The sequence below is a fragment of the Eptatretus burgeri genome, chromosome 9, assembly GCF_056783735.1.
Source record: "Eptatretus burgeri isolate ZD-2024b chromosome 9, Ebu_testis_v1, whole genome shotgun sequence".
Classification (NCBI taxonomy): Eukaryota; Metazoa; Chordata; class Myxini; order Myxiniformes; family Myxinidae; genus Eptatretus; species Eptatretus burgeri.
This window is the reverse complement of record NC_140969.1, coordinates 57,262,990-57,289,338: the sequence shown is the minus strand read 5'-3', so window position 1 is coordinate 57,289,338 and position 26,349 is coordinate 57,262,990. Positions and strand designations below refer to the sequence as shown.

General features: G+C 42.2%; 1 protein-coding gene across 38 annotated transcripts in view; it reads left to right on the top strand.

The window, feature by feature from the left end:
* Positions 1-26,349, top strand: part of LOC147020161 (CUB and sushi domain-containing protein 3-like) — a 1,491,173-nt gene that overhangs the window by 686,819 nt on the left and 778,005 nt on the right. For all 38 annotated transcript variants that reach the window (XR_015061662.1, XM_085895237.1, XM_085895221.1 and 35 more), the window contains 2 exons: positions 457-651; positions 7,153-7,360. Coding sequence is in view for 37 of the 38 variants with exons in the window: in XM_085895237.1 (XP_085751363.1) it covers positions 457-651; positions 7,153-7,360 (403 nt within the window). In the remaining variant the exon portion in view is untranslated. The remainder of the gene's footprint in view (positions 1-456; positions 652-7,152; positions 7,361-26,349) is intronic.

The window sequence follows — 26,349 nt, the reverse complement described above, 5'->3', positions numbered from 1 at the left end:
ATTAAAGGGACATGGCTGCTTTAATTTTTCAATCATTTTGGCAATTTCTTATATCAAGATGAAGTTGTTTTTGATTTCGCTCAGATTAATCAAAGCAATGTTAAACAGTTGTTGCTTGAGAAATGTTTTGTGTAATATATTTGTGAGTAATGACATCAGCAGTATACAAAGCTGCAAATATGGTTGAGCAGTTATCTGTCACCAACACAGCGGTTTACAAGTTTGAAAGAGCCTTGTGAGGCCAGCTTCTGATAGATTGAATGTTTGAAGCTGAAAGTTAATTTTTTTCTGTTTTGAAAATGTTGTTATGGCATGACAGTGAAGGCACAGTTGGCTCATTGACCATTTTTGGTACCATTGCCATTACTTCCTTCTCTGAAGTAATGTAACAAATTTTAAGAAAGATGTGCAGGAACTGATCTTGAAGTTCTATAATGGTGTTCATTTGTGTCTCAGTCCTGCAGGTGTACTCATGCGGAAGCCCGGATGTGCCAGCACATGGACTTCTGCATGGCTCACGTTTTCACCTTGGGGACAAAATCCGCTTCAGCTGTGAAAAGGGCTACATTCTGGAAGGACAGCCAATTCTATCATGCATGGCCTTCTCTGCTACGGATGTCACTTGGGACTTTCCGGTGCCACTGTGCCGAGGTATGTGCATGCTTTTTAGGATTTGTTTTTGAAAGCGCCCAGGCACATGTTTGATGCTTATCAATTCATCAGCAAGTCTTGCCATGACAAAGGAATGACTGTGAGTGTTTAAATTTGGAACCATGCATCTACATCAACAAAACAATGTCCTGATCCCAGAAAATACATCATTATGGAATGCAACGCATGATGTGTTAACTCCACTAAGTGTTTGAAATGAAGACGGATTTAGTGAAACCGGAAGGGACCCGCAGAACATCCATGCAATGTAAAATGTGACTTCAAATCCTCAACTTCCCCTGCCTCCCAAAGCCTCAACCTACCTCTCCCAAATGTCCCATCTTTGCTCTCCCCACCTCCTCCAACCCCAACCCTGTCCTCCCACCCCACTCATAAAAGCAAACGTGCATAACCACATCGAAACAGTAGAATATTTCACACTTTCCCGTCCCCTATAATGCTTTCACCGACTTCATAGAAACCGTAATCGAAACAGCTCCTCCATGTCCATGGCAAGTCAGGGTCGCCTGTCCAACTCACAATCCCAAGTGATATGAGGAAAACCCCGTGGAATTGCAACTGTCAAGTGGCCAGGACGCCTGAAATCAATTATCTTCTTTGTGATGCATCTCCAGTATACATATCGTTAAATGTAAATGATGACGGATGTTTTCTTTCACAATGTCGCGAGATTCCTGGAAGTCCAAAAAAAAACAAAGACCTTTATAATGACATGGGTCTTATCATTCCTCGTTGAGTCGTTTAAGAGAAAATAGTTGGAAATAATAGCAAGGACCTGTGTAACCTCTGCAGTAAAAGCCCTGCTTGAGAGAATGCCACATTATATTTGTGTGGTATATAGACACCAGACTGCTGCTTCGATTGCTGATGCCTATCTTCATGAGACCCGTGATGCCTATCTGCTCAAACTCCTTTTAACTGTCGCTTTAGTCATTTTACACGGAAGGGAAAACTTATAGGGAGGGCATGGTGATTGTGAATATGACAGCTCCAAATATGTCTTTGGCTTTGCATAGCAGTAAGCACCACCATGGCAGCCATATGATTTTTCAGGTTGAAATTGGAGGTGGAGTCAGGCGAACTGTCCAACCAATGGGTCACCAACACACCTGTGTCAGTGGTTCCCTGTTATGTGTCGCAATCAGTCCCTTGAAATGATAAGAGCTCGAGTGACACGCAGATTAAATTTCAGTATGTTTTGTGTTGAGGATTTGTTTTGAGTTGGACGGATGGATGGACGCACACATGCACCCAAGGCACCTTTTATAGTTTAGATGTTGAACAAGGCCAAACTTCCAACCACAGATTAACTGTTTGCAGTCATGAGGGAATGCTTTGTTTGGAGACATTTACATATGAATTGATGTTGATGCTCTTACCCACTTTCTTTCGATTTTCCCCATATCTTCCCATTTCTTCCCCACACCTTCCTCTTATCGCCTCTGCATCTCTATTTCCTCTCATAATCCTGTTTTATTTTTCTTCCTTTTAATGAATCCTCCTTTCTGTCCGTACTCTTCCTTTCTTTATCAATTAACCCCCCATCCTTACCTGTGATATATTCTACCCTCATTAACCTGACTTAACCCTACCCTCCTTTTTGCAAGTTACGCTGTGCCCCCCCCCTTCCTCTTTACACTCCTCTTTTCCTGTTTGTTCATTCACTTGCTTGTATTTTCCACCTGTTCCCCCACTTCCTCATTTCGATTCATTGTCGTTTTACCCTCTTGTAACCTCATTCTTCCATGAGCTGACATCTTGTGTAAATTACGGACCGCCTCCCTTTTCTCACTTGTTCATACACTGTCAGTGATTCCCTGTTATGTGCCGCAGTCAGTCCCTTGAGATGTATAGTGGCTCGAGTGACATGTAGATGAAATTGCAGCTCACTTTGTGTTGAGGAATTGCTGCACATTGCTTGTGCTCGACTCGTAGTCCAGATTACACAACATGGAGGAAAATTGGCACAGGTGTGAGTTTTTGTGTGGGCCTCCCACCTGTCAAATCTGTTTGCTCATTACAAAACTGATGACTAATCAATATTCACTTTATTTTCATATTAACCACATTTTCTTTTGGGAAATACATTTATTGTGCTAAATTTAGTTTCTGTTCGTTCAAATGACCACCATATTGAATGAAAGCATGCAAATGAAATTTATTTTTTAAGCATTTGACATTTTTGTTGTTATTCAAATGACCTATCCATCCAAGGTGCCAACATTGAGCCACCGTATTTGACTTGACAGCAACATCATTATTTATATGGAGTGCGACCATCATGACAGCCATGTTAAACCTATCTGCAGCCATTGTAAGAATTATCCACAATGTGACATAAATTAACTTGAGAAATTTACCACACACGCTGTCAACCACCTGCCACGCCATCTCTGTAGAGACTCACTCGGCCGTCCGTCTGCAAATCGATGAAATAACTTTACATCTGTAGGGAGCTGGAATTGTCTGCCTGGACATCCCATGTTATTACTTTACCTTCTGGACAGCTGTTTGCCTGGAATTTCGTCGGTTGGGATTTCATTGCAAATGCTTCATCATTCTGCTTGATGACGAACAGCTGTGTGTGGAGGGCCTGCGAGGATCATGTCTGTGGGTGTGTTTGCTTTGTGGTTATTTTCAGATTAATTTTATGGCTGAGGTGGTTGTTCTGTTGGGAGAATTGGCCTCCATAAGTTGAAGTTTTGTAGTGGGGTTTCATCAAATCAATCGCATCAAAGCAAAATCTCATTGGCTGTTTGCTTTGGGATGACTGGTAGAATCACATGTTGCGATATATTCTGAAGTATACATCACTCCATCATGCGCTTGAAGTTAGCAGGGTAGCCCAAGAAGTATGTACACTCACCTTTGAGCTGTTTCGACTGGATACGAACATGAACAAATTATAAATTCCTGTTCTAACCTACAGGAGCCACTGCATGAGCGACCCAAATGCAATCCCTCCCCCACCCAAAGCCAATGATGGTACCCGCAGATATGTGCTGCATACGCGTGATACACATTTGGCGAGATGTGGAGTTTGATTAACAACAGCTCCAGCCTGGTATTGGCTTAGTGGTTAGGGTGGTGGCTTGGGATCCTAGGGTCCTGAGTTCAAGCCCCGTTGGCCGCTGAATTAATATACACCAGGAGGTTGACTCAGCCTCTCATCCTTCCGAGGTCGGCAAAATGAGCACCGGTGTACTGGTAAGGGGTACACTGCATCAGCGGCATAGCCGCGTCCCAACCAATGATGCAACCAGCAGCCACAGGCTGCACGAGAGAGAGAGAGAGAGAGAGAGAGAGAGAGAGAGAGAGAGAGAGAGAGAGAGAGAGAGAGAGAAAGAGAGAGAGAGAGAGAGAGAGAGAGAGAGAGAGAGAGAGAGAGAGAGAGAGAGAGAGAACGAACGAGAACAACAACAGCTCCCATTCATGGGTAGAAAATACTCGTTCCTGGTCATTCAAATCAACGACACTAAAGATTCAAAAATTGCTTAATTTTGCGAAATTACACAAGTGACATGTCTTTTAAAAAGCATAATTCAGCCTATTTCACAGTGTTGTCTCAAAGTATGAACTTTATATTATCACTTGAATGTAAATGTTAATTCAGTTGCCAAAGAAAGCCTTTAATACCATGAAAAGTGTCACAAAATCCAATATTCTTGGATCAATCGATGTCCAACCAGCTGTCGAGTATTGTCCAAACTTGAGTTTATTTAAAAGACAAAACATGAGAGATATATGAACACATTGATATGGCACTGCACACACAAAATACATTAGTGACTGGCTCTTGTCTCTGCTCGCTTTCCTGAATCTGCTTTGCCACTTATACAGTGGCCTGTAAAAGTATTCACCCCCTACCAATAATGTTATATTTAGGTGAATTACAAATTATGTAGAAAGTTTTTCTAAATGAGCTTTTCTTATCAATAACTGAAGAGTTCTAACTAAACACTGTTATAGTTGAAGAAGGTTACATGTCAGGAATACCTGCAAAAAAACATGCACAAATCAAAATTTATTGGTTGTAAAAGTATTCAGCCCCTTCGGTCAGCACTTGGTGGAAGGATCCTTTGCAGCAATGACTGCTCTGAGTCTTTTTTGGGTCGGTCTCTACCAGCTTTGCACGCAATCTTTGCCCATTCTTCACGTGAAAATTGCTCTACTTCTGCCAAGTTTGATGGGGATCGTCGATGGACTGCAATCTTCAAGTCTCGCCATAAATGTTCAGTTGGGTTCAAATCAGGACTTTAACTGGGCCACTCAAGAACATTTATTTTCTTCTTATTCAGCCACTCCAGTGTGGCTTTAGCTTCGTGCTTCGGATTATTGTTTGCTGAATGTGAATCTCCGACCCAGTTTCAGATTCATGGCTGACTCAAGCAGGTTTTTATCAAGAATTCTCCTGTACTTTGCACCATCCATTGTCCCTTCTATCCTGACAAGTTTGCCAGTCCCTGTTGATGAAAAGCAGCCACATAACATGATGCTGCCACCACCTTGCTTCACATTCAGGATGGTGTTGACTCGGTGATGTGCAGTGTTAAGCTTGCACCAGACGTAACGCTTTGAATTTAAACCAAAAAGTTCAATTTTTCTCTTGTCTGACCAGAAAACGTTTCTCCACATTCCTGCAGTGTCATTAAGATGCTTTAAAAAAAAAAACTCTGTATAAGCTGGTAGATATGTGTTTTTCAGTAATGGCTTCTTTCTTGCCACCTGTCCATAGAGACCAGCTTTGGAAGGGAACAGGATATTGTTAATTGATGAACACTGTCCCCCATCTTAGACATATAGCCTTGCAGATCTTTCAAAGTCATTGTTGGATTTACAGTGACATCCTGAACCAGTTTTCTACTTGCCTGGCTGCTGAGTTTGAATGGGCGACTTGATCCGGGTGGAGTCTGGGTGGTATGATACGTCTTCCACTTCTTAATGATGGATTTCACCGTACTCAAATGGATAATGAGTGACTGAAATCTTCTGATAACCCTCTCCTGAACGGTGCTTCTCCACCAATTTATTTCTAACTTATTTGGAAACCTCCTTGGTCTTCTTGTTTGTTTTGCTGGTTGACCAAGTGAGTTGCACCGTTAACTCTGTAGATAAGTGGAGGAGCTTAATTTTTAAGTTAAACCACTGATTACATACAGGTGAAACCTATTATGCTTATTTTGTAACTTTTCAAACAAATAATTTGCTCCTGAAGTGATTTAGGGTTAATTAAACACAGGGTTTGAATCCTTATGCAACTGAGAATCATCTGATTTTCCCTGTTAATCAAACTTATTCACATTTTATCTGTATATATTTTAAGCTTTATCACTTTGGATAAGTTTATGAAGACTACGTGTTAAGTTTGATTTGAAAGCATCATGAAATAAGTTCAGGTGGCATCAAAATGTGAAAACTTTGGAGCGGTGAATACTTTTGCAGGCGACTGAAGATCCAGATCATGAACATTTCTGAAAACCCACAACCCCTTTCCTTCCAAAAACCACTCAAAATATAAGATGCAACCAGAAACTGTTCCATATGCAGTAGCAGCTACAACTTGACTGAACAATCGCGATCTTTTCACAGGCTGTAAAATCTCACTAAAACATGAACACTTGCCACCTTTTCATTCTGCTCAACCTTTACAATAAATATCGAACATTGACACACATTACAGCATCATATATTAAAACAATTTGTTCCATATCAAATCGTCAGTGTAAAAGCATCAACCATACGCTGAACACACTATAGTGGCCTGTCACTCGTAAATAATTTGTGACATTTTATTCTGCCATTTATTCGCCTGTCACCAACCCCCATTCCCATGCTGCGGAAGATGTGGTTTTTGCAAGCGTGTGTGTGTGTGTGTGTGTGTGTGTGTGTGTGTGTGTGTGTGTGTGTGTGTGTGTGTGTGTGGTTATGTGTCCATATGTCCAGGCCATAATTTTTTTTACAAATTGAGCTTTTGTCATCAAATTTTCAAGAAACCTTCATTATGAGAATATGGAGAAAATAATTAAAAATTGGGTCAAAATGTGAAAGGATAAAGTCATGGTAACTATAAATAACCCTTATTACCCCGCTGCAGTGTCATACGCAAGACGCTCTTTTTATATGATTCTGTGTTTCTTTATTTATTTATTTACCAATGAGCTTCAGTTTGTCTGTCCAGGCCATAACATTTTTACCATTTGAGATTTTGTCATCAAATCTTCAGCAAACCTTTATTATGGAGAATATGGAGAAAACAAAGGCACAATTTTGTTTTAACTGTCGGTTTTGTCAAATTTAGTTTGAGTACAAAGCAGATGCAGACGGGCTTTGCATTTTTCTAATTGAGTTGCCAGTTGCATTACTGGAGATGCTTTCTCGTTAAAATTGTATTCCAGTAAAGGTTTATTGATTGCCAGTTGCATTACCTTTCCAGTCACTTTCTGTAACAAAAATTATATTGTGGAATGTCTGACTTGACAGCGGAGGCGGCATGCGGTGGAACTCTGCGTGGTCCCAGCGGTAACATTATGAGCCCAAACTACCCATCTCCTTATGATAATTCCTTGGACTGCACGTGGATTGTCCTGGCCGAGCAGGGTGACTCCATTTCGCTTGTGTTCGACGATTTCCAGTTGGAGGAACCCTATGACATGCTCGAGATCGAAGGTGCCAGTGCTGAAGATTTGAGGTATGATAACAACACATCTTTCCATAGGTGTGAATAGATGAGAGCTGACATCCATGTCCATTTAAGCACAAATTGTAAAAAGACAAGGTTAGTTGGTTTACTTGTTTGATGAAATGTTTGGGGAAAGTGCTTATTTCTTCATTGTCCAATCGATCATTTTGGCCTGGAGTTAATGCGATGGGTGCTGACAGAATGGGGCAGAGCAAGCAGACTTGCCTTTGAGATGTCTATTCTGGGTTCAATTCCTGATCAAACGATAATCTCAAGTTTGTGGCTTCCGAGACAGGGATTTGCATCACAAAGTGTGACGTTGCTTGAATGGACATGAGGGTGTCCCATCTTATAGCACAAGCAGGTTAATGTTTAACATCCCATGATCTCTTTTGCAAACATGCCTGGTGTTGGCTTAATGGTTATGGTGGCGAGCTTTGGATCCTCGGGTCCTGAATTCAAATCCCGCTCAGCTGTTGAATTAATACCAGGTGGGGTTAACTTGGCCTGTCATCCTTCCGAGGTTGGTAAAATGAGTGCCAGCATGCTGGTATACTCTGTCAGAGTGGTGAACCATCCAGGATTGTGCCCAATAGCCAAGGAGACTGCCAAAGCAGCACCAACACTCTGCACAGAGCATGGTCCCAATCTCCTCTCCTCCTTTTGTAAACAGTAGGCGAGTTATTGATAGAATCTGAATAAATTACAGATTCCTGGCCTGACTGACTGCTGAGAAGGCAATGGCAAATCACCCAGTGTAATCCTTGCCATGAGCCCAAACATTATGGGCCTAATTTTTTTTTAAAGACTGTTTTGGCAGCATCAGCACTTTGTCAGCAGATTGGGATGAACCACCACCATTAATTAATGAAAGAAGTTGACTTGTCCTTTGTTAATAGTACATGCAAACTACAATGATTCCATATTGTAGACCTGCCAGTTTTTCACCTTATTGGGTAAAAATTGGTTGAGATAAAGTTGGTTAAATCAGGTTTAAAAAAAAAAGAAGAAAATCCCATTGATATCAACTCATTTACAGCCTGAACCTTTATTTCTTCGAAGTTATTTTATTTCATAATTATACATACATACATACATACATACATACATACATACATACATACATACATGGATACTGTATAGAACTTCCACCCCGAAGAGGGAACACCCACGGATGTGTGTTTCAGGCTTGTTGACCCTCATCTGTCTGGAGCAGAAGTTGCTCCCCAGAATGAACTGGTCTATAAAATTGAGAATTGAGTTCTCTTCCTGGTCGTGGCTGCAGTACAATCCTACGGAGATGTAGGGGGCTGTGTAATTCTGCTTAGCTCATGCCTAAGATGTAGAGCCGATGCAACTGTTCAGCCATAAGCGCCTTTAAAAAAACAGACATGTAAATATATTATTGACAAACTATGAACGGCCTGTATCCTCTGTTTTTCAGTTCCTTTGGTGACATCATAATGGCTGAGAGTAAAACTCATCCAGTGTTGTCCACATGGTTATTGGTTACCCACCTTACTTTTCTTACCAGTTGCATTGCCTCCTTTATTCAACTGGTATTGTTTTTGAACTTTTTGCCACGCCTTTTCTCGTCAACATTTGGATTAAGCTCTTGTTGCTGGCAGTGATTAATTCAACCTCAGCTTCACAAACTTCTGAAACTAGAAAGAGCAATCGGAGATTGCAGACCCTCGCCAGGACTTGTTTTGTGTGGTGTATTTTGTGTGGTAAATACACGGAAGGATGTACTAAATGAAAGGTCATTGATTGCAAATGGAAGGTCTAAATGGTCTTGTTGTAAATCTGTAAAGGTCGAAAGGTCTGAAAAGGTCTACATTGGTCAAAAGGGTTGAAATGGTCTACAGTGTCTAAAGTGTCTTAAAAGGTCAAAGGGATCTCAAGGGTGTAATTTAAGGTCTAAAGGGGTAGAATTGTCTAAAAGGGTCTGAAGGGTATTGAAAGGTCTGAAAGGGTCTAAAGGTTAGAAAGGAGTCTGTGGGCTCTTAATGGTCTAAGGGGTTCTAAAGGGTTTAATGGGGTACATAGGGTATGAGGATTCTAAAGGGTGTAACAGGGTCTCTAGGGTGTGAGGAATCCATATGGTCTTAAGGGTCTTAGGGTTCTAATGGGTCTTAGGGGCCTAAAGGGTCCAAAGGGTGTCAGAAGTCTTCAGAGTCTTAGGGTTCTAAAGTGTTGAAACAGTCTTCAGGATCTTAATGGTCTCAGGGGTATTGATTGTGTCTTCGGGTTCTAAAAGGTCTAACTCTTGAGGGTATTTGGGGTCTTTGTGGTTTTATTGGGTTTTATGGTTCTGAAGGGTCTTAAAGGGAGGGGTCTTTTGGGTGTTCGGGGTCTTGAAGGTATTAAAGGGTCCTTGGGATATTGTGGGTCTGAGGGGTCTTTAAGGGTCTTAAGGATCTTGTAGGCCTTAAGGGTCTTCGGGGTCTCATAGAGTCTGAAGCATTTTAGGGTTCTCAAGGGTTTTTGGGGTCTTAAGGGTCTCAAGGGGTATATAGGTATATCGGAGTCTAATGTAATTAATACACCTACTCACATTTTGTGCAAACAAACAAACAAACAAATGGACACAATTACAATACTCTCTCCTCTGGCGAAGGTAATAAGGTGCCCTGGCATTATTTGTGTAAAATCCAGAGGCAGTGTGTCCTCCACTTCGATATTCAGTGCAATTCCAGACAATTTGCACGCAGAGGTGCTCGGAGCGTTCCGACAGTGTGTTTGTTTTATTCCTTACATTGCAAGAGATTGTGAAACTGAAAGTAAGCATGCAACTTGGAGTTATTGTTGCAGTTCATGGAGCAACATTTTTCTCCCCTACTCACCGATGTTTGGTTGTAAGTGCATACCGAAAACAATGTTACAAACAGTTATCCATCACAGTATGAACATGGCACAGATTTACACAGAAAAAGAGAAGGCCCGCATTGATCACATTCTGGAAGGATTCTGCTGAAATTGGACGATCGATTGAAAGATTATAAAAATTGGCGTTTGCATGAAAGGCATGCAATATTGTTGCAAAGAGGCGAGGATGAGGCAAAGAGGCAAGGATGAGGCAAAGAGGCAAACAGGCCCGATTAATTAGCCAAGCACCATTGCCATCCTGGTTGGTCCAACCACCGCCATTTGAAATTAGCTAATTCGAGTCCACAGGCACCCATGATGCTCTCTCTGCTGCACTCCAGATGCCGTGTTTGTTGTCTACATAAATCCATCAACAATAAGCACAGGCTGTGACAGTTTTGCCCGGACCTGTTCTGCTTCCGATGCAAAGGGAGCATGAACTGCCCTTCTTACTAACTTTGTGTTGAGTGCGAAACGCCAACGACATACACGTTCTCACTGTAGAAAATTAACATCTCACATGTTCCTCTTGGTCTCCACAATATCATTACAGAAAGTAAGGTCCTCGGTGCTTGAGCAGTGATGCCCTCGACAATGGACTTTCATTCTGGAGCATTGAACTTGATGGAAGTTTGAATCTTGGCCTCACTTGATTCTAGAGACTGACGGGCTGAATTGGCCTTAGTGATGCCGGACGCGGAATCTATTTGTCGTCTTTTAGCTAACGGCGTGAACGAGGTAGTCCTTTAAGAAGGGAAATATAATGTAAAATATTGTATGTTAACCTCGACACTGTTAATGTAAACGTACATCACAATTGGACAATAAGTGTCTTCACTATACCGCATGTCATGCTTTTATGTCCTTAGCAGTGGCTTTTAATTAGTTCCCTTTGTCTGTTACATGCTCTGTTTCTGGCCGAGTGTTTGTTTCGTTCCCCTGTGCTGATTTATTCCTCTCCCGTTCATGCACAGCACAGCCATGGCAAAACATGCTTCTTCATGGCAAAGGTCAATTGATCTGCATGTTCAAAGCTCTGGGCAATCACTGCCACGTGTAGCTTCCAGTCCATTAGCATCATTCACGGCTTGCATTAATACATTACGCTCTCACATCATGGTACTTTTCACTTCATCGTTTTTTTTTTTTTTAATGAGGGTTTGGGTTATTTGGTTTTTGAGGATGAACGTGACATGAGAAGCTGTGTTTTTAAAATTCCTCTGCAATATGATGGGCTGGAGGGATTATGCTTTTGGGTTTTTCGTGCCTCCGTCGGTTGGTCTGTTGTCGGTTTGTTTGTGACCACGATAACTTGTGAACCATGGAAGAGATTGCTACCAAACTTGGCACAAGTATGTAATATAATAAAATAAAATAAAATACAATAAAAAGATGAAATGTTTACATCTTGGGTTCAAAAGATCAACATTCAAGGGGCATTTGCCCTCAAATTGAAAACGATTCTGTTACTGCAATAACTTGTGAATCACAGAAGGGATTTTAACCAAACTTTGCACAACTATGAACTGCATTCCAAAGATGAGCTGATTACATTTTGAGTTCAACAGTTCAAAGGTCAAAGGTCACGTGAAAATGATTTTGCAGACCATAACTGGAGTTTGAAGCATTTGATGTTTTCTCTCTTCTACTTACCTCTTTTCTTTCTCTCTCTCTCTCTCTCTCTCTCTCTCTCTCTCTCTCTCTCTCTCTCTCTCTCTCTCTCTCTCTCTCTCTCTCTCTCTCTCTCTCTCTCTCTCTCTCTCTGTCTCTCTCTCTGTCTCTCTCTCTCTCTCTCTCTCTCTCTCTCTCTCTCGACCTTTAGTTTTTCATGTGACCTTTAATTTAGATAAAACATAACAGTGGGTCGACATATATAACGCAGGTGGAGACATACAATCACCACATCGTTTACTATTTTTCTTCTTTTGAATGATGCTTGCCACAACAATTCTCCTTTCAGCCCACATAAATAGGTGGGCCCACTCACTGTCTGCATTCGCGTCAAAATCCCATGCACCTGGTGGGAAATTATAGAGGCGAGTCTCGAGGTCAAATAAGCTATCACCTGGTCCACCCAAAGCTTTCTTCAGGCTGCATATCCCGAATCACGGTACTGCTCTGCAACCCTCTGTGGAGTCCCACCTCATTGAAACCGATACCAAACATCCTCGTGACATAAATCCCACTCAGGCAGCTGATGGCCAATCTTCAGAAGCTCTGGGAGTATTGATACTCCAATAATTAAAGCCCTTCTTGCTTGTAAGATATTAAGATGAGATCTCTCTCTCTCTCTCTCTCTCTCTCTCTCTCTCTCTCTCTCTCTCTCTCTCTCTCTCTCTCTCTCTCTCTCTCTCTCTCTCTCTCTCTCTCTCTCCTATTTCAGAAAGGCTGGCACTCAAAGCAAATATATACCATTTGATGGGTGCTCTGAGGCTAGGTTTGAGCATGCCTTTCATTCCCTGAATAACCACCTGCAATTGTGCCTGGACATCTATGTCAGCCCTGCCATTAGAAACTATGGAAAGTGTATACCCTGTTCTGATATGCAAAATAGGCACTGAACTAAGCAATTCCCACGAATGCATCAAAGCAATGTCGGGGTGGATTATTTCAGTTGTGGAAGCCAACGAGAACCCTGTTATCTGGACGTGACAGAAAACCTTGTGGACGTCATCACTTATGACCTTTGTAATGGGTCAAACATCTAGGTTGACACCCCCACAATGGAAAGGTCCTCAGGAGAGTCGCCACCATTGCTGGCTATGCAGCTGTGACAAGGGAAGTTTACTATTGCAGAGGAAGATTTTCAATACACTCAGGAACAATTGCCAAATAGGACTACTCCCTGTCTTTTATGTACCCTGTCCTCCCCCACCCCCCATGCCTTCCTTCTGCATTTTGTTATGCTATGTATGGATGACATGGAGAGGGATTCCTTTTCACCCTCACCAAATTGTCCAATGATCCATTGGGCAGAAGAAACCTGGCAGAATTATTGGATTATTGTCGGCGGTGCTGAGGAATTCCGTTGCAGAAACCAAGTGCAGGAATCCTACTCCAAAGCGCTCACTCTGAGTCTGGAAGGTCGGTGGTTCAAACCCTGGCTGAGTCATATCGAAGACTTTTTAAAAATGGTACATGCTGCTTCCTTGCTTGATGTTCAGCATCTAAAAAGGATGGAGCACAGAAAAACAACCATAAGTTGGCACCATTTGTGCAGGCTTGGTCCACTGTTTCATGGAGTACCTTTGATTGGTCTAATTGCCAGATATATTGGCATTGTATAAATGCTGTGGATTATTATATATTTAGGAGGAGAGAGAAGGCAAAATGAGACAGGGCAACCTGCAAATATAGGGAGAGAGGCAAAGTGGAATTAATGGTGATGGAAAAGATTGTGCATCGGGATGGAGAATAACACAAGATGGTGCTGCAATGCCAAATTGAAGTTTTCGAGAGAAGAGTTGGATTGAGCAGAATTGGAAGGAAGTTCCACAAACAGAAGAAGAAATGCAGTGCAGTAAAGATAATCTGTAAGGCATGATTTTTTGATGACTTTCACAAGGAGAGGATTGCTTGGAATGATGCATCTCAATTGGAAGGACTGTGGAAAAACTGAGAGATGTTGTTGCAGGGGGGGGGGACAGTTCCTGAGGAGATGTGGTAAAAAACAGAGAGAGAGGCATACAGTTGAGTTATGTGCTGCTCTGAAGGGCTAGAATAGATCCTAAGGATACTTGAGCAGCAATTCATTCCATTGTTTGTCACATGGCTACACTTTTCATGATGGACGCTTTCATGCCTCCAGGAAAACATTTCCATCCATTGCCTTTGTTTGGCCCATCAATGGTTTGTACCTGATGGTTTCAAATGGCTTTATTGGGTAGCATTATCTGCAGGCATCAATACACGGTCTTCTCCCAGGGAGGGAAATAAATTAACTTTGAGCCCAAAAATGCACTCTGAACAGGGATGTAACCTTGTACCTGCACAAATGTGGCAAAACTTTGAACTCCCTGCCACCAGCCCTCTGTATACATAATTAATAGATGGCCCCAAACGAAAAATAATTGACTCACTGGTAGTCATATTTTACGCATTCATAAAACGACAAATTATCTGCTGATTAATATATTGTTCTTCAATTGTTCCCTGATGGTCGCAGCTCTTGAATATCATATAAGTGTCCTCAACAAATCTCCAAAATTAATATGTTGTACTCACATCCTATCGGGTTTATCAGCAATTTATGTTACTATTATATAGTATATCCTGAGCACTCATAATTGCCTCTTAATTCATTGAAATTGCTAAGAACTGAACAAAGTTCTTTAATATTGACAGTCTTTGAACATAAACATCTTGCTCTCTTTCATTATCATCGGTCGCTGATTATCCAATCACTGCTATCAGTCATGCATACCTCTCCGATTGGTTGGCAGAGATGCGTCGCATTATTAGTCTCGTGTTGCGAAATTCCCCTACAATTATACCAAAAAGGTTTCTTCCTTCAAACGATGGCCAAGGTATTTGCCTCTACCCAACCTCTATTGTATACTTTACTGCAGGATAGTTGGCACCTGCTTTCACGAAATCGTTTCCTTTATGAACTGATTATAATGCTCGTTGTAACTCCTTTCCAGATTCAGTGAAACGGAATTGCTAATTTCATAAAAGTAAGTCCTGTGTGCCAATGGCTACTTGTGTGACTAGTGATTTGATAAAAGACAACTCAGCCATGATTTTGGCCATTCAGAGGCAAATATTGGCTGAATATTCAGATTCATTGCACATATTTACTGATCGTTCCAGTTCTCCCTACTCGATGACAGTTTTGGCCTTTTATGTACCATAATTGAAATATTCATGGTCAGGCAGGACATTAGACCATTGCTCAATTTTCACAGCAAAGCTATTTGCCATAATACGTGCAGTGGTTTGGATCTCTGACAGCCCCTCATTCAGTTTTCATCTTCAAGGATTCGTGCGGTGCTTTATAAGCACTAGATGCAAAGGTCCCATGACCATTTAATATTATACAGGAGCTTGAAGCCTCCCTGGAGTATCTGAGGATGACTGGCTCAGAGATTGCCTGAACGTGGGTTTCCTCACATCTGGAAATTCATGCCGGATATTGATTTTCCGTTGGACATGAAAATCTCAGAGTATGCATTGGTAAGAAACCATCTTATTTCTTCTTGGAAAAAGGGATGTGGTCCACTTTAACCACAGGATCCTTTTTTTTTAACCTCTTCCTTATTCCATATGCTTTCCCCAACTTTGTGGAGGAAACTGAAAGTCCTGATTAATTGTCTCCAGTTGTGGCATTGCAGTTTTAACATTCACCTGTATCGCAGGTGTTGTCACGCAAGCAGTGTCCGCACAGATTGTCACGTCCCAGGAAATATTGAACATTTTCTCTGAAATTGGAGACCATATATGATGACAATAATGGAGGATCGCGCTGGTGGCAGAACTATGGGACGTTTACAAGTCGAGATTTTTTTTTTTTCAAGTTCAGGAGCAAACTTGGACAGATTGTCACTCCATCACAGATATGATGATATGAGGGTGCAAGTACGAAACGTATTTTCGGGTCTTGATTTGCCTTGGACTTCGAAGATGCTTGTTTTTTTTGTATGCAGAATCAAGGCTCGTGGAAGAGCGAGCACACTGAACGGATCAGGATGTAACAGGACAAAGGGAACGGTAGAGAGGGAGAGGGATTGGGGGGGACAGCAACAGCAGAGTTGAAGGATAAGACATGGGAAGACTTGTACAAACAATGGGTGTGGGGAGGAATGGCTGGCAGGAAGTGACGCATGGGGTGGACATTATGGATACAGTCAGGAACTCTCAGGAGGGAAAACTGGAAAATTGGAAGGAGGAGTACTTGGGATGGGGTGGGGGGTAACAAGTGTAGAAAATATCATGGTTTTGGATTGGGGGATGATCTGAGTATCTACTTTCAAATGCATATTCCTAAAAACGTGGTCGAAAGATTCCTGAATTAGCCTTTGGGATGCTGGATACACTGTTATTGTAAATGTACATCACAATTGTACAATAAGTATCTACTCCACTGCCACGTATCAATCACATTTTTTTTTAAGTGGTCAAAAGATTCCTGTTCTTCTCGAGATGTTTTATTTCATGATTTGATCTGAACCTTTTCCTTTCATCTAAGACTACAAGTTGGAAACATTAATGCAGGCTTTGGTGAACCTCATGACATCCTCCTGTGTTGAAGTTCTGTGTGAAGGAACATACTGTATGTTTAAAAAAAAAAATCTATTCTCTCTCTGTTTTGTGTAATACTTTTGTAATATTTGTCTTGTGTTTCTTTCTATTTGGTGTTTGCCCTTTTATAAGTTAGTCCTGAGGCCGAAGTCACATTTGCCACGGCGGCCGGGGGGTCTCCAAAAATCTACGGCCATTAGCAATTATACGGCGGCCGCAGTATTTCCACGGTCACACAATGTAGCAGTCACATATGTTTTTATTTTTCGGGGAGCCGCACGGCGTATTTATAAATTGTGGAGACTGAAAACGTGGGGTTGCCGTACGGTCTTTGATTTGATGTCGCATGGTGACCTTAGGGTGTTCCTGCGGCGGCCATAGAATTTTCAAGGCGACCACAAGGCGACCGCAAGGGGGGCCCTAAGGCGAACGTGCAGCCAGACGGACGGTAACAAATGGGTTAATTTTTTTTTTTACCATTTCTTTTGGTCCGGCTTGTCGAATTGCTACGGCGAACGTAGAATTGAAAAAAGTTATAACTCCGCGCTATAATTCCACGGCGACCTTACGGCCTGTAAAATATAGCCAAACGGCGTAGGGCCACCCTGAGGCCACCTCAGAAACTCTGCGGCCACCGCACGTTTCTGTCAATTCAGAGGGCGTACGGTCGCCGTATCCTCGCCGTCGAGCAAATGTGACTTATGCCTGAAGGATCCAACAATAATAACAACACGAGAAGCTCCTGGAACGAGAATTTCTGGATTAACTAAATTGCGTTGGAAAGGTGGGTTGGTGACCTTGGGTTGTGTCAAATGCGAAGGGAGCAGCTTGTACAGATTGCATGTCGTACAACAGCATTATCGGACACCATTATACATTTTTATGTAAATTACATGGACATCAGTATTTCACGTTGAAGAAAAAAAAAAAAACGTCTGAGACGTTCGGATTCCGAGTCTATTCCTTTTTAAACTACCACGATAAACCAAAGCAAAAGCATATTCACATATTACGACACAAAAGACAAAATGATGACGCGACACGACTCCCCCTCCTAGTGTATTAATCAAACGGAAGGTACAAACAAAATATAAAATGGTGTATGAGAAGAGATGTAGACTGTCCAAGAAAAAATAAAAAACAAAAATCACAGCAAAGGTAAATGGTCAACAAGAAAAATGTACTCATAAATATCGTGCTATGAAGTTTCCGGACGGCGTCACATACATCTCTGTATCCATCTTTTGTATTCACCATCTTGTCCTTTCCTGCCCCTGCCCTTTATTCCTCCACACACCCATTGTTTGTCCAAGTCTGCCTCTGTCTTGGCCTTCAACTCTGTTCAACCCTACCCCCCCTCTCTCTCTCAACTTATCCTCTTGTCCTGTTGTTACCTGATCCGTTCAGTGTACCCATTCTAACTCTTCCATAAGCCTCGAAGTACTATGTGTACAAAAAAGGGTCTAAGGGGTTTTTTAAAGCACCGAAGGGGTCTAAAGGGTGTAAAGAGTCTTAAATGGGAATGAAAGGGGCTAAAGGGTCAAAGGGGTCTAAAGGGAATTTAAAGGGTCTGAAGGAGTAGGATGGGTCTAAAGGGTCTGTGGTGCCTAAAAGTCTAAATGTTACATTCCAACAGTATGCAGCGGAAATAATAGATGCAGGCACGGTCCAATGATATGTAATTAACAGACATTAAACATGGTCCATGTATGCCTGGTGTTGGCTTAACGGTTAGGGTGGTGGACTTGGGATCATAGGATCCTGAGTTTAAATCCCACTTGGCTGTTGAATTAATATCGGGTGGGGTTGACTCTGTCTATCATCCTTCTGTGGTTGGCAAAATGAGTGCCAGCATGCTGGTATTCTGTGTCGGAGTGGCGACCCATCCAAGATTGTGCCCAATAGCCAAGGAGACTGCTGAGGCAGCACCAATGCTCTGCACCTCGGAAGGATGACAAGCAGAGTCAATCCCATCTGGTAATAATTTAACAGCCGAGCAGGATTTGAGCTCGTGATCCTCGGATTCTAAGCCCACCACCCAAACCATAAAGCCAACACAAGGCATACTTTTGAATATCGTGCCATTTTCCAGGAACGTAACCCCCGCAATATTTAAAGGTTTACTGTAATAGACGGAATTAATAGATGTACTCACATTAGTCCATTGAGCGAGGCTTCACCCCCATCCCCTCCATTCCCCCACCCCCCCATCCCCACCCAAAGGGTAGGTGGCTTTGCACATTTAAGCTTGTTCTAAAGGGTCTTTAAAGGGTCTAAAAGGGTATGAAGGGGTATATTTGGTTTAAAGGTCTAGAGGGTCAGGGAATAAGGGGGGTATGAAGTGTGTAAAAGGAAAAGGGGATGTGGTGTCTTCAAGTCCAAAAGCTACATTCCAATAGTATGTAACGGAATTAATAGACATATGCACAGTCCAACAATATGTTAATGTTAATAGACATAGTCACAGTCAAAATCCCATTCGAACAGTACATAATTAATACATACTTACATGGGTCAATTGAGGCTCCCACCCCCCTCCCACGACCCCCCTTTGGCCCCACCATTATGGTGGCAGAGTGGGTTGAGTTTGTGCATTCAAGGTCTGTAAAAGGTGTCAAGGGTTTAAAAAGGTTCAAAAGAGTCAGAGAGGTCTGGAGAGTCTTCGGGGTCTGAAGGGGTCTGAAAGGGTCTTAAACATGTCCAAAGGTTGAAAGAGTGTAAACATCAAAAAGGGACATTTCAATAGTACCTAATTAATAGACCGTTTCAATTCGCCATTGCAACTTGTGATGCGACGCAAATGGTGAGCAAAAAAGGTCATCAAAAACAATATCCAGTGAGTTTTTTTTCTTCTTCATCCAACTGGTTAAAAACATGGACAGAATCATGAACTATGCTATCTTGTCAAGCTGTTAGCTGCCCACGAAACTACCTCCCTGCCCACGACGATAGCTGAGATTACCCATGACAAACGTAGACTTCGTGTCATGATAATTGCTCTGAAACTTGAGGGTGCCAGATAATCCCCAAGAGTAGAGGCCATGCCATCACAGAGCGTGTTTGGATAGATACCCCAGTGACTTTTTTTTTACACTTAACCATCAACAAACTATTGAAAACCTTGTTTGTTTTTCTCCGCTCATAAAAGTCACTCTCACATCCTTTTGTGTTCCAATAGTGGCATGCTAAAGAAGATCGTATTTATCAATCCCTTGGACTCAGCTACCTCTTTCACTTTGGCACCTCACCACCCACCCTACCAGCTCAGCCACAAGCTACAGTGCCTCAAATTTAAATTTTCTTTGCAGCTCATTACCATTTTCCCACTTCAGTTTCTTGCACATTTCGCAGATCAAGTCTTACCGGGAGTCTGTTCTTGCCGAGGCAGTCAAGTTCCACTGGCTTTCATACCTTTTCCTCGCTAATGAGAATTGGTAAGGCCAGGTAGAGGCTTGCGGCATGGCTTCGATTTTTCATTGCCTCTTGTGTGCTGAATAGATACAGCCCTCGGGTGGATTTACTTTTTCATTTTTTACTTCTGTGGAGCACGTTCTCCCCATCACACTGACTCTTAATATGAGTGCATGTGTGATGCGTTACAAACGAGTTTATGCGGCTTGCAGACACAGCTTCCAACCATAGCGCGCGAAAGCTTCTCCCGGTTGGGGAAATCGCATTCCCCGTTTGAAGCGAGTGCCGAACTTCGGCTGTTTTGGCAAAGCTAAGTGTGGGTGACCGTGTTGCTCTGCTGAATGGTTTATCACAGCATTTGCAACCTCGATTGTTAGAACCGCGAGAGCAGAAACTTTGACTCGGAGAGCGTAATATCAGCAGAGAAAGAGATTTTTTTTTCTTCCAGATTTTAATACTTTTCGACAATATTTAACATTGTCTTTCAGGAAAGTCATCTTTGAAACCAAAATGAAGCATGATACATGAACATTCTATAAAATGTTTGACCGCAGCTAAGATTGCTGGTGATCTCATATATCACAAATTGTCAAAAGTGGTATTATGAGTCAGGGACACAATCGATGTCTGGTGTTATTGCATTTTTATTGTGTGATATTGAATAGGAGTGAGCTGGAGAGGAAAGGAGGAGGGGTTGGGGTGTAGGTCTTGGACCTCATGACTGTGATAGAACATTGTTTGATAATGATAATTGGAACCATACTCCACAGAGAGTGCTGCCGAAGCAGTTTCCTAGGCTGTTGGGCACAATCCTGGACGGGTCGCCACTCTGTCGCAGGATCCTCGAATGGCTCAATTATCCCAGCAAGCTGGTACTCAATTTTCCGACCTCGGAAGGATGACAGGCTGAGTCAACCCCCTGGTGTGTATTAATTTAGTGGCCAACGGGGCTTGAACTCAGGACCCTTGGATCCCAAGCTGCTACCCTTACCACAGAGCCAACACCAGGCTTATGTTTGATAATGACCTATATAATTCATGCCATCAAATAATTAAGTGTGTATAAAGATAATGAACACCTTTCACACAACGGTCTAGGCTCATGGAGGAGATAAATGAGGACGTGCATAAGGAGGAAAGGAGGAAGCGGGTGCAAGTAATAATGGCCCAGAGAGGAACAGAATGCGAAAGAATCCGCAGGTGTCCAAGAGATTGTGGATTTGCAAGGGTGAGCACATGAGGTAGTGATGGGCAAGTGCATTTGAAATGCTGAAGTGAGGAAAACAAGACAACAGACAGGGATATGATCCCACAATCGGGAGAAAAATGGGGCAAATGAATGTCGGTGTGCAACCTGTCTGGATTTTGCGAAGGTGAGCAAGTGAGCATTTCTTGAGGAACGTGTGCTATCTGTGATGGTTAGTGGAAGGCATAGGTAGGAGAGAGCAGATGGAGTAAGGCCAGATCTAAGGTTGCGTAAAATAAAGATCCCACCAACTTGCTGCTGCTGGTAGTTTAATAGTACTTCGGAATCCATCTCCTGTTTTGAGATTCCAATGGTGTGCAGAATTCCTTGTTTTCAACCACCTCAAGAGGGGCACAGTTGGAAGTGTGCCAGGAGTGGGAAGGAATACTCCATTGAGCTCAACATTTGAGAAAGGCTTATACACTGTGATGAGATCAGTGTGACTCAGGAAGTCCTTCACTCTGTTGATAATTTCAAGAGAGCAACCAGCCTTCTATGCCAGTTTGAAAATGATTTCTTCCCATGAAAGATTATTGCAGAGAGTGAAGCCAATAAGTTCCAGGGACTGCAATTTTTTTCCAGTAGTTGTCCAGAGAAGTGGATTGGATAGTTCAGTTCATTAGCCAACTTTATGGAAAGACAGCGTGAGAGCATGTGGCTTGCCTGTGTTGAATATCATCTTCCAAACGGCTGACCATTGGTTTATCTTTTGCCCAGCTCTGATGAAAGGGATTCAGCAGCAGGCAGCCTTTCACAAGTGTGATTCATTGTTCTTCGCAGAGTGGAGTAATAGGTAAAATATTGAAGTTGGTTTTAAAGAAAATAAGATAGATCATTGATATGGAACAATAATAATGTAAACCCAAAACACTGCCTGTGTAACCCCAACCCATAGAGAAATATCATGGGAAAGGACACCATGAAGAGCCACCTGCTGTTTGCTGTCATAGAGGAAAGCAGACAACAACTTAAGCAGGAGGTCCCAGCATAGCAAGGAAAAATATCTGAGAAATCAAGGCTGGATGACAGACAATATCAAAGGCTCGAGAGATATCTTCAGAGATTGACCGAACCTCTTGCTATCCTCTTGCTTCCGTCCACTGCCATACCATAAGGAGTAACATAACACATCGTTATCAGAGATTAGTGAGTGGCTAGGTCTGAAGCCAACATAGTTGTCAAAGATTAGTGAGTGGCTCAGTCGGAAGCCAACCTCATTGTTAGAGATTAGCGAGTGGCTTGTTCGGAAGCTAACATAGTTGTCAAAGATTCGCGAGTGGCTCGCTCGGAAGCCAACATCATTGTTAGAGATTAGCGAGTGGCTTGGTCGGAAGCTAACATAGTTGTCAAAGATTAGCGAGTGGCTCGGTCGGAAGCCAACATCATTGTTAGAGATTAGCGAGTGGCTTGGTCGGAAGCTAACATAGTTGTCAAAGATTAGCGAGAGGCTCGGTCGGAAGCCAACATAATTGTTAGAGATTAGCGAGTGGCTCGGTCGGAAGCCAACACCATTGTTAGAGATTAGTGAGTGGCTTGTTTGGAAGCTAACATAGTTATCAGAGATTAGCGAGTGGCTAGTTTAGAAGCCAACATCATTGTCAGAGATTAGTGAGTGGCTTGCTCAGAAGCTAACATAGTTATCAGAGATTAGCGAGTGGCTAGTTTAGAAGCCAACATAGTTGTCAGAGATTTGTGAGTGGCGAGTTCGGAAGCAAACATAGTTGTCAAAGATTCGTGAGTAGCAAAGTCAGAAGCTAACATAGTTGTCAGAGATTTTAATGAAAATGAAATGTGATTATTATGAAGCGATTTTAATGAAACAGACTGAAAATGAAAGTGTCCAGTGTGAAGAAGATAAATGAGTCTGTTGGAGAATAAAGTCCAGAGCTAATGCGGTGATGGACCACTCTTGAATGGAGAGAGTGATTTTTAAGCTCACCAATCATTTAAGCTCACCAATCAGCTTTAGCAAATTATCATACATGTCTGCACCTTAGGGGTTCTCTGATAAATGCCAAAGAGACACCCAATTTTACCAAAAGATGGTCAGAAGAGTGTAAAGGAGCTGGGATGGAGAAGAACAAGTTTCAGGAAAGTTTGATAGGGAAGGTCCTGGAATGAATGGTTTCCATTTGGGCAGATTTGTGTTGGAAAATAAACTAAGTCCAGCCATTTCACAGAATGACTGGCTGCTTGGCCATGTACTGAAATATGTGAGCCAACATCAAGCAAGCTGGAATTGTATAATTAAACGACTCCACAGAGAAAGAAGAGCGAACAGTGGTGAGCAGAGAGCAGTGTCAATTAATGTTTGCGATTGGATGTGGACACCCAGCATAATTAAAAACAAAACCTGTCAAAGAGCGGAGGAGCTCCTTGTGAGCCAATGGCCATCCAGATCTGGTGCCCAACTGTGTCTGCGGATGTCCTGCAGTTGGGTTACTTATTTGTTTTGGTGTCAGGATTTGCACTCTGTCCAGCGTAAAATACTTCATTCCTCAAAACACACAAAAAACGCAAAGGAAACTGAAAACATACTCTGTGGGAGTACCTTCTGTGCTGCTGCCCTTCGCATGGCAGCTCACCAGATGACGGGATTGGGGCAAAGCCTTTGGGACCCCCATTTGACGGTAGGAGGAAAAGCACAGGGTAAACTTCCAGGGTGAGATTGCGGTGGTGTGTCGCGGAGTGGTGCTGAAGGGTCGTCCACCAGACGGCAGTCTCTTTGGGTTAACCTGAGGGGGTCCCTTCGGTCCGGTGCCTGAAATTTCCTATCCCTAAGGGCCCTGTCACACCTTGAGGTTTTAGCCAGCGTATGGCAACGTATCAAAATGTATGTAAAACGCTGGCGTACGCTAAACTATTAATGTTTTTTCAGTTTTGGGTGTATTCATAACGAGTTGGACGTATGCATAACGTATTAGTAACATACACAGAACGTTTCGATAACTTATAGATAACTTATACCAACGAATGCTTAGCATGTTGTTGGCGTTCACAACGTATGCCCAACGATAGTCTAACTTATGCATAGCGCGGCAGCGTATCGCCAACGATCACATGGCGTAGCCTATTAATAGGCTGCAGCTCAACGATTTAAATCATAACCGCACTAGAAATCGAAGTATCAACATCACCGTCATACCGAAGAAAAAAAAAAAACCATGGAGTCTGGAACACTGACGGGTTCCTCCTGTGAACCCCATTTTTATATACCAATTCCCCTAAACGCTGCCAATACGCTTTTATACGGTAGCTGTAAGTAAGAAACACGTTCAGTACGTTCTGTGGTCGTCCGGAAGACGTCAAATGCGTCCACATACGTCAATATGCGTTGGAGATACGTTACACATAGGTTCAAAGCACGTTACTCAGGTTAGAAATAAGTTTCGGGTGCGCTAAACATTACCTCGACGTGTTTCGACTTATGAGTAACTTACAAGTAATGTGTGTCAACGATCGCATAACGTGCCTACAACTTATGGCCAGTGTATGCGGAACGTGTGAGTCATACGCTGGCATATGTCGAAAAATTTTGAGCATGCTTAAAATTTGTCGACGAGCTCGGCGTACTACGACGTATGCCAGCGTGCTTCAGCATGCTCTTAACGTATACAAAACTTACCCATAACGTATTCGACGTGTGCCAGCGTATTCGCCAAATTTTTCATACGTCAGCATACGCTGGCTAAAACGTCAAGGTGTGACATGGCCTTAAGAGAGGATGATAACCTGTCTCTGTTATCATCTGAGCTCAAGCATTTGAATATCGGTACTGCAGCACTCTCTGAGGTTTAGAGACCGGATTGTGGCGAGATCATAGCAAGTGTTACACCTACTATTGGTCTGGTCACTCTGATGGTTACCATGCCCAAGGAGTTGCTGCAGGTGTATCCAATAAGCTGACTCCAATGATAATTGAGGAAACACCGGTTAAGGGGCGTATTATGAGACTAAGGATTCATCACTTCTTGGGTGTCGTTTCCCTGGTCTCTGGATATGCCCTGACTGAGACGAGTGATCTCACTGTGGACACATTCAATGCCATGCTCGAGTCTGATTGATCAGTGCCCCAGGTGAGATACGCTTCTCGTCTTCGGGGATTTCAATGCATCGACTGGAACTGATAGGGATGGTTATGAGATGTGTGTTGTTTCCCATGGGTCTGCAACTGTGAAACAGAATAGCACTATGATCCTTGACTTTGCAAGAACTCATGGATTTAAAATGGCTGGTTCATGGTCTCAGTGCCCACAGGCTCATCTCTGGACTTGATATTCCCACGCTGGTGGTGTGGCAAAGGAGATTGACCATGTGCTTGTTCATGGTTGCTGGAGGATGATCCATAACTGCAGGGTCTAGGCTAAGTGCATGTAAGTGGTTACCACCCATATTTTAGGGCATACCCTGACTTGAGTGGCATTTTTGAAAGTCACAAAGACTACTACTGGTCATGAAATTTGGTTCATTGCACAGACAGTGTTCCATAGGACCTTAAAAATATATAGGTGCATGGGTCTATGATGTATATTACTGAATCTACATGATTTTTATTGAATATACATGCCCAGTATTGGCCTTTTTTCTTGTTTAACCTTAAAATATGACATATATTAGACCATGCAAAACTACAACATATAAAACATTCTATATGAAATTTCTCATCTAATCAAAAGGTTGTCACCCACCGTCTGAGAAAATCAGCATTTGTGTCAGTCAGTGGTGGATTCGCATGATATATATACACATTCTGGCATATTTTAATTTTTTTCTTGTTTTATTGCCCTTTTAGAGCCTGGGACGATGAAATCCCCTTACAAAATGACGAGTTTATCAATAACTCATATTTACGTGTCTTAAATTATTCAACTTATTACCAACAATCAATGTAAAAGATATTGAGATGATCCGGGTGGATACTTAATTACAGCGGCTTGACCGAACTTTCCAACCCAAATGTCTGACTGCACATCACGTTTAAAAAAAAAAAAAAATGCTTTTATTCTTCTGTTCATCAGATTATTTTCACTAAAATTTATTTACAAATGGGGCACAGTGATATAGATATAATAGTATAAAAAAATATTGAAAACAGCATGGCTTTGGTTTAGAGTAATTTTGCATTTTTGTCTGACTGCACATCACACTTTTTTGAATTTGATAAAAAAATTAATTTTCTGTAATAAAATTTTAAATATTTTTCCAGGTATTTAAAAAATATTTTATTAATTTG